This window comes from Populus trichocarpa, chromosome 19, assembly GCF_000002775.5.
Source record: "Populus trichocarpa isolate Nisqually-1 chromosome 19, P.trichocarpa_v4.1, whole genome shotgun sequence".
NCBI classification, from domain to species: Eukaryota; Viridiplantae; Streptophyta; class Magnoliopsida; order Malpighiales; family Salicaceae; genus Populus; species Populus trichocarpa.
The window spans coordinates 4442946-4461676 of record NC_037303.2 but is presented as its reverse complement, the minus strand read 5'-3'; the positions used below and the strand labels follow the sequence as shown (position 1 = coordinate 4461676).

Sequence of the window (18731 nt, the reverse complement as noted above, 5' to 3'; positions counted from 1 at the left end):
TAATCTTGAAGAGTGGAACTCAACTTGTCATGCCTGAGTTTGTTTCTAAAAGGTCATTAATTCGAGTATTGTAAATCTTAGGATTTATCTGGTTATTAATTTTAAAGACTTAATTGATTAATCAAGGTACGTATAAACGGCTTCAAACTATCATATATAAAAAATAAAAATAAAAACCCTAACACCTTGTCGGTTAGAACTGAACCAGCAATTACAATTCGCAACATCATATTTCCATTATCCATAATATCCATTCACCGAGAACAGTGTTGGGTTCCATCATCTCCAGGCCCCATCATCAATCTTTAAGAACAGAGTGCTGAGTACTATTCGGTTGTTTAGTGGGCTGCACAAGCCACAGGAAACAGATCCCATCTCTCCAGGCCTCAGCCCTAATATTTCCCACAAATCTCTCTCTAACAGTTGAAAGTCGGTCAGGAGTGATGATAGATTCTGACTGAAAAGGTCACTGTTCTTTTCCATGGATACTTGTTGCCTACCGGTCAGCATTCAGGATTGAAAATGAAGTAGATTCTTACCCTGAAGATTCCAAGACAAACATCATCACATCACAAATCTAAGTTTAACATCCCAAAATGTTTCATCTTTCCCACAACCTATCCAAACCCAATTCAATCACATGCTCAAGATTCAATCTTCAACCCCACAACACTTCCAGGCTCCCCATTTCCCACATTACCCCACCCAGGAAAGTTACTTCATTTTCTAAAAACCCTAACATTCTCATCCCTAGGTGCACACCAGAAGATACCATTTCACTTTCCATCACTACTACTCGTAAGGATAGAGCAGACGATGGTAAATTTACCAAGGAAAATGAAGTTATAGTATTAGAAACCCCAGAAGGAAGTAAAAAGAATTTCTGGGGTGCTGTCAGTTTGATTATTGGCACTGCTGTAGGGCCTGGAATGCTGGGCTTACCAACCGCAACTATAAGGTCTGGTTCTTTTACATCAACCATTGCCATCATCCTTTGTTGGGTTTATGTAATCTTCTCTATCATTCTTGTTGCTGAGCTTAGTTTTGCTGCTATGCAAGAAGATGGAGTTGCAGAGGTGAGCTTTACTGGCCTTGCAACAAAAGCATTAGGAAGCAAATTTGGTGCTTTTGTGGCGGTGGTTTATGCTAGCTTAAGTTTTTCTTTGCTAGTAGCATGTGTTTCAGGCATTGGTTCAATAGTATCACAGTGGTTTCCATGGATGAATGTTGTGTTGGCTCATGCTTTGTTTCCTGTTGCTGCTGGGATTGTAATTGCGTTCTTCCCTTTTAAGGTCATTGATACTGCTAACAGGCTTTTATGCTTGCTCATGCTTTTCTCCATAACTTCACTGGTAGCTATTGGTTTATCTGTGGCCAGAACAAATATATTAACCTCCCTTGTTCCCACCTCGTTGAGTATTTCAACAATCTTGCCTGCTATCCCTGTAACTGTACTTACGTTGGGGTTCCATGTTATCACCCCTTTTATATGTAAGATTGCTGGGAATTCTGTATCTGAGGCTAGAAAAGCAGTGCTGATTGGTGGGGCTGTTCCTTTGATAATGGTTTTGTCATGGAATTTGATTGTTTTGGGGCTTGCTGGTGCTCACACAGCCACCTCCTCCAATGACCCAATCTCTCTCTTGCTCTCTGTCAATCCTTCTGCTTTATCTGCTGTCCAGGGCTTTGCTTTTTCAGCTTTGGCAACTAGCTTGATAGGTTATGCAGTCAGCTTTCCGAGACAGCTTCTTGATACCTTGGAGTTGATTTTCACAAAAACTAAATCTGAAAAACAGATTCACACTCAATGTCAAATATTTGCTAATGGGGATAGTGCTGGTAGAATTGGATTCGTAACCTTTTCTGGTCGGCATAATCTTGGAAATACAGGGAGGGCTTCATTTGATGGAACAAGGTGTTTTGCTGCATCAGAAGTGAAACCACCATCAAGCACGGCCGAGTCTAATGCATTCCACCATAAATTTGTAATGATGCTTGTACTTGGTGTTCCCATTCTTATAGGATCCTTCTTTCGCTCAACCTTTTCAAGAGCTCTTGATTTTGCTGGAGTTTATGCAAATTGCTTCCTGTTTGGCATACTTCCTCCAGCAATGGCATATGTACAGCAATCCAGGAAGAAGCTCAGGTATTGCAGGCAATTCCATGTTCAGTTATTCGCTAATTAATAGGATGTTTGCACTTCTGATCCACAATGAAAACCTCAAAAGAAAAACAATATTAAAGACAGCAAAAAAGCACCTAACATATTTGAGACATCCGATAATATATTTGCACCTGCTGAAGCCTAAATCTTAAGGTCAATCTCATATCTTGGAAAGCAAACATAAACCAATTTATCATTTCATAATGAGTTGTTATTATGTGTCTGTAAAATGCATGTTATTTCTCAACAATTTCCCAACTTTACACCAAATAACAAGTAATTCGTTTCCATGCTTAACTAAGTACTCAAAGTGATTTTAATTTATTCCTTTCAAAATTTTCTTTTCAACATTTTACAAATGCTCTCTGGTTTTTCAGGTCATCTATTCTTCCAGGGGGAGATATCACTCTTCTACTACTTTTTAGCATTGCTGTCATTTTGGGGATTTGGCATTAGACAGTTAGCAGCAGAGCAGTGTCCTTTCTATAGGTCAAAATTCCGTAGGTCAGAGTTTACGTGGATAATTTTTCCATATAGTCTACATTTAGACTGAATAAACCTCATGCCCTTTCCTTTGTGGACTTTGGGATTTCACAGAGGCATCTGAATTCTGAACACATGTTTAGGTCATAAAATTTAAGTCAAGTCATGCGAATAAATGCATAGTAATTGGATTTTTTCGTCGTCCCAAATACTGATTTAAGATCTTGTCGATTAGCTATCAGATCATGATATAATCTGTGTAGTTCCGTTTCTTCATTTACTCCTCCTGGCTTCAGAAGTTACGGATCAAGTCTTTTGTAAACATGGAATGTTTAGTAGAAAACAAGCAACAACATAACTCAATGTCAAATAGGCAAATGCAATTGGTTGATGCAAGATGAATACAATACTAGGCAATGAAAGTAGAACTCGGAAAAATAATTTTTGTGACTGACTTCTGTTTTTGAAGCAAAGTTCTGTTTGTGGGATCCATGTAGGATAACAAAAGGCAACATCAAGCTGCTTTTTTCTGAGTTGTAAACACAGATTTTTCTCCACTGACAACTTCCCACACAAAAGAGCCATTGTTTTCCAAACTTCCCATTACCTTGTCATCTTCCCCATCATCTCTACCTTTACTAGCATCTGGTCATTCCACCTGTAATCATTTTGCTTTTGTCCTCCTTTCATCTTACTTCCTCTAAGTCTGGCCGCCTCAAGTAGGTTTTTCATTTCTTATATTCAATATATGTTATCTGTCAAACCTCACCTTACTATCTATAAGAAGAGAACCCAAACCCCATAAACAATTATAATTTTGTTTCAACGTAGAGATGAATTTTTGAATTGCAATTGATGGCCATCATACACCAGAAAAAAATAGTTGATTGTCAGTTAACTTCCAGCAACCCAGATTGTTCAGGCCAATTAAAAAAATTGATTATTTCAACCCTTCATTTAAAACTTTAAATGCTCACTGTTATAAATTAGTGTTTGCTTTGGTAATTTAACGTTCACCGATAACTTCCACCTCACTTTGGTAATTTAAGTGTTTTCGATCACAATTTTAATTAAATATTTATTTAAATTAAACATATCATAATAAAATTAATTTTTAAAAATTAATTTTTTTCAAATCTCAAACACAAAGACAAACATATAAAACACGGGCAAGTAACTGTGGGTGAACTTGTAGGGTTGGTTGGTAGATTTTTGCAAGGTTCTTGTTTAATAATATATTTGGAAACGTGGTGTAAACCGTGTTTTTAAAAAATAAAATTTTTTTTTTATTAAAATTTAATATAGTTTGTACGTTTTAATGTGCTGATGTCAAAAATAATTTTTTTTGTGGAATTTTTGTGAAAGCAGTCTTGTCAACTTTCTAGGAGCCTTTGCTTCCCGCAAGATGCAGAGTTAGAATCATTAGTGCTGCGGCATTTTTATGTTCTTTGGTCTGGCATTTTTTTGCATCATGCCAGTTTCTGGGGCTAACCACCTTGTTGCTTTCAACATTTAATACAAATTATGTTCTGGTAATGCTGGTGTTAAAATGATGTATTTTTATAAATTTTTTTATTTTTAACATTGTTAAAATCATAAAAAAAAAATATTTATAAACATTATTAATTTAAAGTTTTTTATTAGCAAAAAACAAAAAGGCTATCCACTTTGTCGCTTTCAACACTCTTGCTTTTGGCAGAACAGATCTATTGATGAATCCAACTTCTCAGCAATCAGGCTGCTGCTGCAATGATTATTGATGCATTTTCAGTTTTTTATCTACTCCTCTCTTCATGAGAGACAGGAAAACTGCACCATTTTGACGTGACAGAATCCCCCGTCTGATAAAATTCAGAATAGGTCTATTGTTGGGTCCATTTTCTCGTTTACAAACCTTTTTCTTTTTTTTCTTTTTTTTTTTTTCATTTCACCATTTCTACATCCCCCAGAACTCCAAAATGTTACAAAATATGAAAGCTCAATATCAGAAGGTGATAGAATTTGAACTTTGGACACTTTCTTCCAGATGTGGATATTCTGCATGTCAAAAGGCCTTTTTTTTTTCCCTTCTCGCTTGTATTATAAAGATTAACGGCAGTCTTTGTTGCACTGGCAGTCTGCATGGTTACATATCCTCCCCCCCTCTCTTTACTCGAGTCATTTTATATAAACGGCAGCAACTTCGGATGCTCAATTGCTCACCATCAGCAACTTGCTCTGCACATCTTTCCCGTGAGGAGAAATTGACATTGTCGACCTTCCTACAGCCATAGAACGCAGGTATCTGCAAGAAGAAAAGAATCATAACAGATACAATATTCCCACATTTGTTTGGTTGAGGTCTGTGTCAAGAAGGTACAACTAGCAAATATTAATCATGCATGCATCATTGACTCGATTCCCCAAGTTGACATTGAATTAGTCTTCAAAATGCTCGACCCCACAGAACAATCCTTGCAACATCAGTATTTTATAACCTAAAGTTTAAGCCTTCCGTGTTAGCTTGCTTAAGAATATTAAGTAGATTGATCGATTATGCAACGAACCATGAGAGGTATAGTACAAATAGCTCCTGATCATGACAAATCTGTCTAATTTGGCTTGGCAGCTGTGGGATTCCGACCAAATTGTATGATCATTGGTTTGTCTCTGAATACATATCCATTCACTAGATTCTGCAACCACAAGCCACAAACACATTAGAAAATATTAATGCTCCATCATCACTTCGGCAGAATATTTCAGAAGAGAATGCAAAGGAAGGTGTGGTCTTGTGACGCGGGACAAGAAGATTTAAAGCTAGAGAAAAAAAAGTAAAGAAGAAGCTAAGAAGAAAAGGCTAAAGAAAATACGGAAGGGGGTTAAAAACGTTTACAACTTTGTAATTTTTATTCAATTCATAAAAAATTATCTAACATTTAGAAAAATATGATATAAATACTAAAAAAACCTTAACTAGAACAAACAATTAGGCTTATAGCCTAATAAATAGAATACCTAACAATAACTAAATTAAGTACAAATAAAATCTAATTAAGAAATTTCAACTAAAAGTTCACATAAATTAAACCAAAAACATAAGTTAAAGCCCAATCTCTCAATGGTTTGGGCTACCCTCTATCATCTATATGACCATACGAGTGCGTAAACAATATCTTGGGTCTAGTGTCCCCACCAACTCTCCTGAAATTGGAGAAACTCGACCCCGTCGAGTGTAGTTCAAGGCGACTCCAATAATACTCTCAAAAATCATGATCAAGCTGTTGTGATGTTTCTCTAATAATCCAAATATACTCCAAATCTGATCGTCTAGCTTATATACTAGGATTCGCTGAAGTTCATCATCTTTGGTAAAAACAACTTGTGCATCTAAAATAGCATTAATATTTTCTTTTTGTGCCAAAAACAATGATAATGGGGCAAAGATTTCATAAGAATCATCAGGGATAGATTGTTGTGTTTTATATATAACAAGGCTTTTCATGTCAAAAGTAGTTAATATCAAAGTTTAGTGGCGGTTTAATGACATAACTATTTGATTCAATTATTTACAACACTTTAAAAGGTCTAGCACTACTCACTTGCAATTTATGACTGGTTTTCAAAGGACATCGTTCAGGTCTAATCTGTTTCATGAAATAATCTCTAACATTAAGTGCATCATGATACTTATATAAATCAGCTCGAAATTTATGTTGTTCATTACTTATTTGAATATGTTTTATGATCTCAACATGCAAATTATAAATTCTACATGCAAAAAACTCAATTGAATCAGACATTTTAGAGTGAGGAGACAAGAGAAAGATCCATTGGCATCCCAGGTTTGTGACCATGAACCTTATATGACTGGGAGAGTGGAACGAAACACACTTTTTGAATCCTAGATAGATATAGATTGGACATAACCCAATGAATCAAAACCTTCCTTATCCTCCTTATCATGAATAAAAAGTAAGGATTTAGAGAGTTCAACAGACTTCTCGAGACTTATGACATGTTGGATGTCAAGCATAGGGCACAAAACATTAGGGAGATTAAGAGGTTGTTTAAAATCTATGACATGATGAATGTCAAATATAGAGGGTAAAGAATCAGAAAGCTCGAAAGGCTACTCCATATCTATAACAAGTTGGGAGTCAAGTATAGAGATTGAAGAATTAGAGAGCTCAGAATAAAAATTTTCTTAAAACTCTCCCAACATTGCACTTACCTCTTCAGGCAACTCTACTAAAGTCTTCAGAAACTTTTACAGCTAAAAGAGACACAACTGACTCTTTATGAATCTCCTTTTCAAACTCATTTGGACCTATTATGTTAGCTATATTTAACTTCTTAGATAGTTCCACTAGAGAGTTTCTTAAAATTTCTTCTATAACTAAACCAGACACTAGGTTGTTCCTTAACCTCATTCACAAACTCATTTGGACTCATTGTATTAAGTCCTTGTTTGTTCCCATTCTCTTTTTTCTTGTTTTATTGCTAGGTCTTAGTAGTAATCTAATGAGTTTGATCTTTCTACCTTTAAAAGCAAAAGAACATAAATTTGACCGACCGGAAATGGTGACGTGTAAATTATATATTCATGGCCTCCCTAAAATGACATGTCATACATCCATTAGATTCACATCACACCAAATTTCATCATGATAATCTAGGAATTTAATAGGGAACAAACATCTCTCATTGACTGCTATGGAGTTATTATTAACCCATGACACATTATATGGTTTAGATTGGGGAACAAGTTTTAGGCCTAAACAAATTACAGTAATTGAAGATACTGAATTGATACAACTTTCATTATCAATGATGATTTTGCAACCCTTATCCTCACACTTGATATAGGTGTGAAAGATAGCAGTCATTCTTCAATCTTCAGTTCCCTCAGGTTGTGTCAAGGCATATCTAACTACACCTAACCTAGTTGCCTCAAACTCTACAATGTCTTGTTCATGATTGGTTCTAAAGATATCACTCTAGGTCAAATCCATGATAGTTGTAAGCTTAAAATTGGATACTAGACGACTATTAACAAATGCATGCAATACTAACTTAAAAATGGAATTGAGATCACATATGATTCCTGTAAGTGAAATCACAATACAAAAATAAAACTAATTTTATTTTTTTTAATGTGGAGATTAATCAAGAACAAAATACATCACTAAAATTTTAAGCATGTAGTACTAGACCCTTAAGTGTAAATAATTAATCAAACACAATATTACAAACAAGGACTCGCAATTATCAAAGAGGACTAAATGCTAGATATCAATGATGAAAGAGGTTGTTAAGCAAAAATTCACAGATAAAAATGCAAGGTGTGATTTTTTTTAGCCACAAAAAGTAATATTAACGACAACTTTTAATGACAAGTGTAAAACCAGAAAAGTAAAACTCAACAAATCAAAAGGTTAAGTAATTTACCGATCAAATTGCTTAATGTTGACGATAGACTATTTGGATCATGTTAACTTTCGTTAATGTCATAGAGATGTTGATGTCAAAGTGTTGTCGTCAAATAATATCCGTTTGTTGCTTTCACTTTTCCCTTTTTTTTTTCTTTTTCACTCATTTTTCACTCTCTTTTTTTACTTTTGACTTTTTTAATAAATCAATATATATATATATATATATATATATATATATATAAACAATACAATTAAGAGTAAAAGGCAGTTGCGAAATTGGTAGAAGAGTAAAAGACAACGAATAGTAAAGAATAGCCAAAACTTGTTCCTTTCTTCTTCATTTCTCTCTTAGCCAAAATCGGTGGAACTCTTGAGATTGAAAACGCGTGATGACTTGCCTTGATGAAACTGATGGCTAAGGAACAGCGTGTGGAAGCTGAGGACTGTCTAGCTGTGGTTGGACTTCGAGCATGGAGGTTGATGCACTGGATTGAGTCTGTGGTGGTTGCGATGTTGATGATTGGTGGACTGATCGGGGTAGAGTGATTGTTGGTTGTGGTTAGATGGGAACGGTGGTTATGGTAGATTGATGGTGTTATAGGGAAGATTAGATTGGCTGTTGCGGCTTGATTTGTTGTGGTGGACGATGGCTGATGGGTGGCTACTATTGGGCTTGGGTTTTGTTGGTTGGCGATTAAGGCTCTTGGTCTGGGCTCATTATTGTTGCCTAAGCAAATGGTTATTGGATAGGAGGTGTTTACGAAGTGTTGCGGTGTTTGTTGTTGAGGTAGTGTGCAGTGGTTGATATGGCAGTTATTGCTAGTTTTTGGTGGCTGGCGGATGTGTGTCAGACTGTTATTTTGGGCAGCAAGTATGTGTGGTGGCTGGTCTTTGGCTTGACGTGGCATGGTTGGTGTCTAGGTTGGTCAGCGGCGTGGTGGCTGCGGCTGAAGACTGGCTATTTTAGTTGGTTGTTCCAGTTGGTGTGTGTGGGGTGGCTAGTGGATGAGAAAGATGAACAGTAGCTAGAGTTAGAGTGTAAGGGGTGTTTGGTTGGATTTATTTTTTTTTAAGATCTAGATTGTAAAAGAAAGGCGAAAAGAAACGGTTTTATTTATACGTACTGCTACATTTTTTTTATCACTATTGATGAAAGCTTCCCACAAAATCTAAGATTTACGAACTGGATTGAATATTAGAAATTTAAATAAACCCGTATATCGTTTAATTGTGAGAACAATTAAAAAAAAATAAGCTCTGATACCAAAACTGATGCGGGACAAGAAGATTTAAAGCTAAAGAAGGAAAAAAAAAAGAAGCTAAGAAGAAGATGCCAAAGAAAAAGAAAAAAAAATGTTGAAGAAGAGAAGAATAGAGGTTGGAAAAGTCTGCAACTTTGCAATTTTGAATAAAAAATTGTCTAACATTTAGAAAAATAGAATATAAATACTAAAACACTAACTAGAGCAAACAGTTGAGTTTATAGTCCAATATATAGAATACCTAACAATAGCTAAATCAAACCCAACAAATAAAGTTTAATTAAGAAACATCAACTAAAAATTCAAATAAATTAAACCAAAAACACAAGTTAAAACTCAATCTCTCAACAGTTTGGGCTACCCTCCATCATCTATGATCATACATGTGCGTAAACAATATTTCGGATCCCGTGTCCTAACCATCTTGTCACATAAACATCTACATGACACTCCCAACTGGGAAAGTGAGATCAAGTTAATGCCCCTGACTTTATAAAAGCACTCAGCAGCCAGCACTTGCAAAGCATTTATAAAAAAAAATGAATGAACTCACACAGGGGTTCAACAATCGCGTAGGAGTTCAGGCATTATAGTAAACAGATGATCTCAAGAGATACATACCAGAGCTTGATGGGCAAGTTCAACTGATGGAAATGTTACAAAAGCTTGGCCCCTCATTCTTCCCTCCTGAAATTTAAAAGCAGAGGTGATTCCACATTGATAAATAATGTAATCTAGCATTTTAATTTTTTGATATATAGTGTAATATAGCATTTTAATTTTAAGTCAATGTTGATCAGTCTAGAGATCACATGTTTCAATTATATATGCAATATGTCATGCACAAAAACAGGATTTTATCTCCCAACAACAAAGCTTCTCAAATTTCTTCTATTTCTTCGACAGCAACTCAAATAAATATGCAAGCACATAGTCCTCAGGTACAGCAGTACAAGAAGAATCTGAGCAATATCCAATCTTAGATAACACTGAAACCTAAAGCTGCCATCTAAAAACAAAGCTCAGGCAAAACAAAAATCAATTTCATCAACCCTACTTCATACTCTTGGTCTCACTCTTTTAGATCTTAATCCTGAGCCATCAATACACATAATATGCATTCTCGTGCATGCTTCATACTCTCAAGTTAAGAAAGAAAAGATTTACCTGAACCAACAGTCCGGTTTCTCATAAACATTTCAATCCACAGTTCCTCTTAAGAACCTATTAAGGAAAAGCTCCTCTCACCCTACAAATCAACAAGCATCCCCTTGTAACTGACTTTAAACATTCTCAACTCATATTCTCATTAGATGACACACCCAGTGTCTTGCCAACAAGCCCTTTCTCACACACCAGTGGCTATAAATTTCTAAACTCGGGTTTGAAATCATCACCCTCCCTGGACCCATTGCAAAGCTAGCAGTTTCAAGGGAAAGGGTTTCCTTGCACTTCCATGAAATTATCCTCCTTTCACATCTTCCATTCACCAGTCCTCTCATTCAACATTAATGATAGAACATATACATAAATCTATGAGTATATCATACACCAACATAATAAAAGGTGGATCGCAATCTCTCTAATGCCCACATGGCATTTGTATCACATGAACTAAGACCTGGTGCTCCTCGGAACATTGAACTTAAACAAACATGTTGAGCTTTATGCAGAAGTCAAGAGTCTACCAAATGACCTCACCTGCATCAACTTGACACTGAGGCCACTTTTTGCTGCATCAATGCTTCCAAACAATGATCCTACAGCAAATTGTGAACAAGATATAGCAAGCAGGTATTATCTTTGCAGTAACAAGAGGCAAATTGTATGAATAACAAGATCCACAAAAAGAATAAGCTTCAAAAATATCAGCACCAAATTTTCATGCGTAAAAAACAACCATTTCCTAAAATATTAATGTTTGGCACTAAACACAAAAAAAATATACCCCGCAATTTGATACAAAAGCGCCGAAAATTGGCATCCAGCAAGTGTCAAGGTTTGCCAGCTTACCAAATATGTAGAAGAAATCATCAAAAACCACTTCTTTGTCCAGGTTCTTTATGTACAGCACAGGTGCAGGTTTCCCAACTGTGTAGTTCTGCAAAATTTAAGAAAGCTTATGCAACTGGGTATATATTCTTTGCAATTCATACAAGCTACCTTCAGTCAAAAAAGCAAAAAAAAACAGTTCAAACTGAACATAGATTAGACTCAACAAATTAGGAAAATTATGTATCTTCCATGCAGAAATCACTTAAAATTTTCCAGACCAGGTACCTTAAACTTTGGAAGTGATAAAATTTCCTCTGGAGCTAGTCTTTTACTCTCTATTTCTTCTGCAACCCTCTTTGTCTGGGTCCTCAGATTCTGTCGCGATGTTATCATCTTTATGTTCATTTTGAGTTACTCTTGGTGCAATCTTAATCTGCAATAAAACAATAGAAGAACATGAACATTTGTAAAAGTGATCAGAAAAACCAAAAAACATTTCTAATTAGACAGAAAATGACCTGCAGCACAGGATTCTTTTTCTTTATAACTGGAATTTCTTTTGGGACCAAGAAGGCAGGTTTCAGGCCAACAGCCTCATGAACTATGTCTTTATCAGCTGCAGGTCCTACAATTGCTTCCCGCTTGACACGCTTTCTTCTGGGTTTAACAGCTCCTGAGGCTTCATACAAGGCTTTATCATCAAACTCCTACAACCATTTAGCCCCCAAAACATTACTATTGAAATTGTTCATGGTAATTAGAAAAACAGTAGAAAAACAAATCTGAACTGCTCTATCTAGAACGCACAAAAAGTATTTGAAGCCATCATTCCTTGATAAAAGAAGTAAGAAAAGAGGATATCATGTACCTTCCAATTATTAAATTACAGATAATGTGGAGCAAGCATAGTTTGGGTTCAAATTTCAGATCAGATGCCCACTTGACTTTGTACAGAGTGATATTAGTGAACACACACACACACATGATGTATAAATCAAGACTACAACGTAGCAGCAACGTACCTCATCTGAAGACTCCATTTCTGACTCGCTACTGGATTGCTCTGCCAATGGAGACTTTTCAGATATACGAGGAGGTGGTGGTGGTGGTGGAGGCACAAGTGCTGCAGGGGGGAGAGGTGGAGTGGGCAGGGCCATTCTAAATGGAGCTGGAATATTCATTTTGTTCATCAAATGCAACACCTATGGAAGAAAAGTAAGTAGTCAATGACATGGCAACATGCTTGCAGCTGACTAGAATTTTTTTTCAAAACAAAAACCACAATAAATTGTAACTATCAGAGCCAAGGAAGGTGATTTTGTAAACTTGTCCCAAACTTTGCAGATTATGGGAACAACCTGTGTATAGAAGCGAGGAACAGCAATAAGAGCATTTACAATGTTGGTTAGAATGTTTCCATCTGGTGGAGGGTAAGCATACCTGTAAGAACAAAACATGACCCAATCAAGGTAATTCTAACAGCATATCAGGATACCATGGAATAACGAGGATGTTTTTCTGCCCTGCTATTAATTGCATGATGCTATAATCGGTTTCCAAAAGGTAGTGTCTAACTTCACAAGAGACCAATCAGTTATATGAATGGCCAGTTCCTGTGTAGATTCCCTCTAACAATTATATCTTAAGATAAAACTCATATTGATGCCATTAAGAGGAGACTTCTAACAACTTATAAATCAGTCTGCTTAAATCCCTAATCTCCACCTCTTACCCTCTCCATTTGCTCAAGCAGCCAACTGATCTGCAGCGTAGATCTAAAATTTCACATTAAGCATGTGGACACTAGACTAATGTTGTCAAAAGCGAAAAGCACCCTAAGGCGGCAAGGCTATCAAATGTCCAAAGCTCCAGTGCTTGCCTGAATAAAACAAGGCACTATGCTATAAATTCAAATAAAATATATGTATAGTATTATAATATATAAATCACAAATATATATGTTAAAAATTAAGATTAGAAAATCAAAGTGAAACTCAAAATTTTTTAACAGTTATAAAAAGTAATACTATTCACCCTTAAAAACAAAATTAGACAATTTAAAAGTGTAAGTAGATTAAAATAGTTAAACTTAAATATCATCATCATTAATCTTCCAACACATCATCATCCATGCTTTCATTTCCTTCACTCAAGTCCCCCGTATCCTCGATTTCAAGATTGTCATCTGAATCATCTCTTAAACCATAATGCACTTCTTTAGAATTAGAACACAATCCCACTTCATGTCTAGATCTAGAACTTGATGCTCCTCCTACACTTCTCAACCTTGTTTGCTGCCTAGTGATTGTTCATGGTTCGTTAGCTCCGGTTGCCCTTGCCACATCACCCCAAGTTCGAGTGTCATCATCAGACACCAATTCATCCATTTTGATGATCTTTTTTCCTTTTTAAACCCTACTATTTACTTTAACAACTATACCCTTAAATTATTTTTTGTGGTAAAATGAGCAAATAGGTCAAAACACATATCAATTTTAAAAAAAGGGGAAAGATATTTTGACCAGGCGAGCGCTTATGCAGCGCCTAGTTAAATTGTCTCGCCTGGAAAAATAAAAGGTGTTGGGGTCTCGCCTCTCCTTGCTTGGAGCGCCTCAGTGACTCTCGACAACCCTGCACTAGACACCAAAAAATGAAGATGCATGTCTCAAGTAACCTCAAGTACCGTGACATAAATGTCTTCCATCACAAAACACACAATGGCATTCACAGAGAAGACACTGCTTTCCAACATAGACACAAAAATCCTTATCAAATTAGAAAAGTTTGCGAAGAACGGAAAGGGAAACATACTCCAAATGAGGGGGGAATGGATAGTCAACACCAAGCCTTGGAGCAATTGGTTCACTAGCAGGAAAGGACCTGAATTTTGAGCCATCGCCAACATCTCTAGTCACAGAAGCATCCTCAATCAAAGATGTTGGTGGTACAGATTCTTTTCCTTGTTGAGCCTCACTTAGCTTACTAGCTCTCTCCACCGATAAGACCTTGCCAAGAAAACTCAGCCTAACCAAAAATAAAAAAGGAAAGAAAAAGGAAAAAGAACAGGCAACAATTCATTGGCTTATTTCATCATATTGGACTAGCATCAACCAGGTGACAGTGATAGACAAAATTACCCATTTAACTGAGTATGCGCTTGATAAGCCAAGCTTTCACTTTTGAAATCAACAAATGCACAATTTTTCAATCTGCATAACCAACATTATCAAAGAAATATCACCTCAACAGGACAGTCAATAGTAACACAACAAAAGCGGAAATAAACTCTATTCAACAAAGAAAGATTATAGAAAAAAAAAAATTATAAAGTTCAAGAATTTATCAAAAAACAACAACAAAACTAGTAAATAAAAGCATCAAAATTGACAAAACATACAATAAGCAGTTAAGGCACAAGTAAAGTAAAAAAGATTACAAATTTACATTGAAATAACCTTCCAGAATTGCAAGGACGAACAGAGACAGCACCATAATGAGAGAAAAGCCTTGAAAGAGTTTTAAAAGGAATAGCTTCAGGGAGGTGTTTGATCAAAAGGGTAACAGTCACTTGTGGTTCTACTGATTCTGCTTTCAAATCGTTGCCTTGAAACCCAAAATCCTGCAGCTGGGCATTCATTAAATTCTGTGGAGAAGGAAAAGCAGACATTGGAGCATACACAAGGAGACATAGGCAAGATTTTTCATACCCTGCAGTGAAGGGAGGGAGAAACTGTAGAGAACACAGGATTAAATATCTGATTGGGCTGGGCTTTCTTTATGGATGCAAAATATATGGGTTTTGGTGCTGGTTGGAATATTAGTCAAATGGTAGCTGGGAAAATTTTAAAAAATAAATTATTTAAATTTAATTATTTTTTTATTTTTAAATTATTTTGATGTGCTAATATAAAAAATAATTTTTAAAAAATAAAAAAAATATTATTTTAATATATTTTTAAGTAAAAAATACTTTAAAAAGCAATCGTTATCATACTTTCAAACATCCATTTAACTTTGTTATAAAACTCAGTGAAGCCTACGGGTTTATCTAAGATTCGACTTTTTACCTAGGCTAAGTTTCAAAAAAACCTATTAAATTGAAGTTGATCTAGTAAAATAAATTAAAACTTATTTTATTTTTTTTTCAAAATAGTACAAAACTCATTTAATATTAGAGCCTTGTACCATACTGAGTTTAATAATATTGCAAATTAACCTTGCTTTTATGAATCCAAAGTCTTGGAGTAGGTTGTAAAAAAAAATCAACAAGAAAATACTCAAAACTGCTATAGTGTTTTTTTCAATGCAAAAAATAAATTATTGTTAAACAAGCTAATATAAAATTAGTTTATAGAAGTTAATCAAATTAGATTAAATTTTATTAAAATGTATGATAACTACTAATTAAAATTTTTGAAATGCTTAAGAAATTTAAAGAAAAAAACCATTAAAAATAGTTTTGTAAATTTTTAAAAATAAATACGAGGATTTATACAGAACATTCCATAGTTTGTTATTATTATTATTTTTTTTTTTTGCCTAATATCTTTCAAAAATTATACTTTACATCCTTAATATATAAATTAATAACATTTTACATCCTCACCCTGATGCACAAAAAAAATCAACAAAAATTTTGAATTATTCTCAGGATTTTCATTATCTTTTATTTAATTACTAAAGAGTCATTGTAATATTATTAATATTATAACTTTGTCATTAAAATTAAAAAAAAAAAAAAAAAAAACCCTAGCCACCATGGCTATCTTCTTCTTCAAGCCCGCAAGGAATAATTGAAGTCATTATTATTAATATTATTTTATTTCTTTTACTTTTCAATCTCCAACAAGCCTAAAAAAGAGAAAGCATAGAGCTTAATTACAAAATCATTATTTTTCCAAACCCCACTATAGCTCCAAGCTAACAGTAGAAATTCATACGAAAAAAGACAAAAAAAAATCATTAAGAGAAATGAACAGAAACCTTTCTCTTGACACCTACGATGATTAAAATGCCATCAAACCTACTTTATTTTGATATTCATCCACGTTAAATGTATCTTCTGAACTACCACCATGATCACATGCCTTGTCCATTTCACTGTTATTATACATTCCAGTCCTTGAACTTTGTTAATTCTAGTATTTCAGCCCCAGTGTTTTCTAATATTTATAGTTTAGCCCTTGATGTTTATTTTATTTTTTTTGTTAGAAGTTTTGTCCCTTTTGAGCTGTTACCCAGGTCTGGCCTTCCAGGCCTCCTCGTAATGAGTAGCAATTCCATGGCTATTTCATGGGAAGTGATATCTGGAAACTTCTTTAAAAATTTGAGCGCGATTCAACTGTCGGATTAAAAGTTATGTTCTTTTTGAGTCGTCACCTAGGTCTGGCCTTCCAGACCTACTCGTCACTGAGTAGCAATTCCATAGCTACTTCAGGGGAAACAGCCTTCTAGAAACTCCTATAAAAATTACAGCGTGATCCAACGGTTGGATTAAAAGTTGTGGTCATTTTGAGCGGTTAATTTGGTCTGGCCAGACCAGACCTCCCCGTGACCGAGGAGCGATTCCATAGCTACTTCAAAGAAAACGCCTTCTGGAAACTCCTATAAAAAATTGAGTGCGATCCAACGGCTGAATAAAAAATTTTGTCCCTTTTAAGCAGTTACTCAGGTCTGGCCTTCCATACCTCCGCGTCACCAAGTAATCATTGCATAGCTACTTCAAGGGAAACGGGCCTCCATGAATTCCTATAAAATTTTAAATCATTATTCTGATCTGACCCGACCAAACACTTAGATTTTTATTTATTGTGTGGATTTATATTATGATCTATTGACTTATTGTTTTTTATATGATTTTCATAAGATTTATGTGATTTATCAAATCAAGATTAAATGAACTAGGCTTAATTGACAAAATTAGAGATGTTCAATCTTGCCTGATATATCAAAAAAGGCTTTAAATCTAAATTTATTATACGGTTGTGCTTGAAGAATGATAAATGGGGTGGGTATAGAATTATATTTTCTTATTTATTTTTTATTTTTTAATAATTAGGGGTTAAAGGTGATATATAATATATTAATTTTATTTTCAGTTAAAAGCTTCTAGGAAACTTTTTGGGCAATGATGAAGTTAGAGATGTGCTATCTTTTTTCCTATGTGCTAAAATTAAAATAAACCAACAAAATTAATTTGTCAATAGCCATATAGACTATAGAGGTGTCGGTTGGTTAATTTGAATATGTTTCATCTACCTATTATGTGTAGGTTTGATTATTTGGTGCTATGTTAGTCTTGGTATAAATCTAGGACTTGGTTCATGACGACAAGGGTTTTTTTTATATTTATTTATTTGTTGTTGTTATTATTTTATTTTTATTAAAAGTTTATTTTGAAGTGTGGTTGTAGTTATTTTTTAAAGTGTCGGAAATGTATTAAAATAATATTTTTTTTATTTTTAAAAAATTATTTTTGATATCTGCGTATTAAAATGATCTAAAACTACCAAAAAAATATTAATTTGAAGCAAAGAAAAAAAATAAAAAATTTTCAAATTTTTCCAAAAGTATTTTTGAAATGCAAAAACAAACAGGTTCACTGGGATCATGTTTGTTGATTTTATTTTACTTTTATTTTTATTATTCTTATTTTATTTTTTTGGTGTCCTTAAAATTTTCTTCTTTATAAATTTAGCTATATATTTGAGATCAGATCTCAATTTTAGTTTTGTTAAAAACAAATTTGGGCAAAAAAAAAAAATAGAGATAAATGAACTTGTACGAGGAAATTTAATTAGGATTGAAATAAGGAACAACCTTGCTATGAGAGCATGCTAGGCTAGGGTGATTGTGGTTTAAGTAAAACTAGATGGCAATTTTATGAATAATCTATCTTAATGATCGCCTAAATATCTATTGTGATAGTAAGGGACTCAATTGCAGAATATAGAAGTTAAATTGTGGGTGTGTTTGATATTGGGTTTCAAAAGTGTTTTTTGAAAAAAATTAAAATTTTTTATTTTTTTCTTTGCTTTAAATTAATATTTTTTTTATATTTTCATATCATTTTGATGTGCTGATGTCAAGAATAATTTTTTAAAAATAAAAAAAAACATTATTTTGATGTGTTTTGGAATAAAAAACACTTTGAAAAGCAACGCTACTACACTCTCAAACACGACTTAAGAACCCATTTAGTATTGTAATAGCGGTTGTTTTTCAAAGTGTTTTTCGCTTAGAAATATATCAAAATAATTTTTTTTTATTTTTTAAAATTTATTTTTGACACCAGCACATCAAAATAGTTTAAAAACACTAAAATAAAATTTAATTTGAAGTTAAAAAAACAAAATAAAAATCAATATTTTTAAAATACTTAAAAAAAGAAAAAGAAAAAAAGAGTGGCTATAC

At 34.2% G+C, this 18731-nt stretch overlaps 2 protein-coding genes across 2 annotated transcripts; one reads left to right on the top strand and one right to left on the bottom strand.

Annotated features, from left to right (window-relative positions):
* Window positions 1-287: 287 nt before the first annotated feature.
* Window positions 288-2969, top strand: LOC7469866 (uncharacterized). The gene is made up of 2 exons (XM_024591144.2): window positions 288-2146; window positions 2542-2969. The coding sequence occupies exons 1-2, from the start codon at window positions 597-599 to the stop codon at window positions 2618-2620; spliced, it is 1629 nt and encodes a 542-aa protein (XP_024446912.2). The 5' UTR covers window positions 288-596; the 3' UTR covers window positions 2621-2969.
* A 1368-nt stretch (window positions 2970-4337) lies between these two features.
* LOC7469865 (U11/U12 small nuclear ribonucleoprotein 65 kDa protein) lies at window positions 4338-15058 on the bottom strand. The gene is given in 13 exon segments (XM_052449302.1): window positions 4338-4931; window positions 5194-5322; window positions 9945-10010; window positions 11025-11083; window positions 11337-11424; window positions 11604-11670; window positions 11672-11751; window positions 11837-12025; window positions 12341-12520; window positions 12677-12758; window positions 14130-14342; window positions 14456-14527; window positions 14774-15058. Coding segments are annotated over 12 exon segments (1392 nt in total). The 5' UTR covers window positions 14986-15058; the 3' UTR covers window positions 4338-4931; window positions 5194-5238.
* Between the last annotated feature and the right edge of the window lie 3673 nt (window positions 15059-18731).

Coding starts and splice junctions, on each gene's coding strand:
- LOC7469866 (XM_024591144.2), top strand. CDS start 597: ATGTTTCATCTTTCCCACAACCTATCCAAACCCAATTCAATCACATGC. Junction 2,147..2,541: donor CAATCCAGGAAGAAGCTCAG/GTATTGCAGGCA, acceptor CTGGTTTTTCAG/GTCATCTATTCTTCCAGGGG.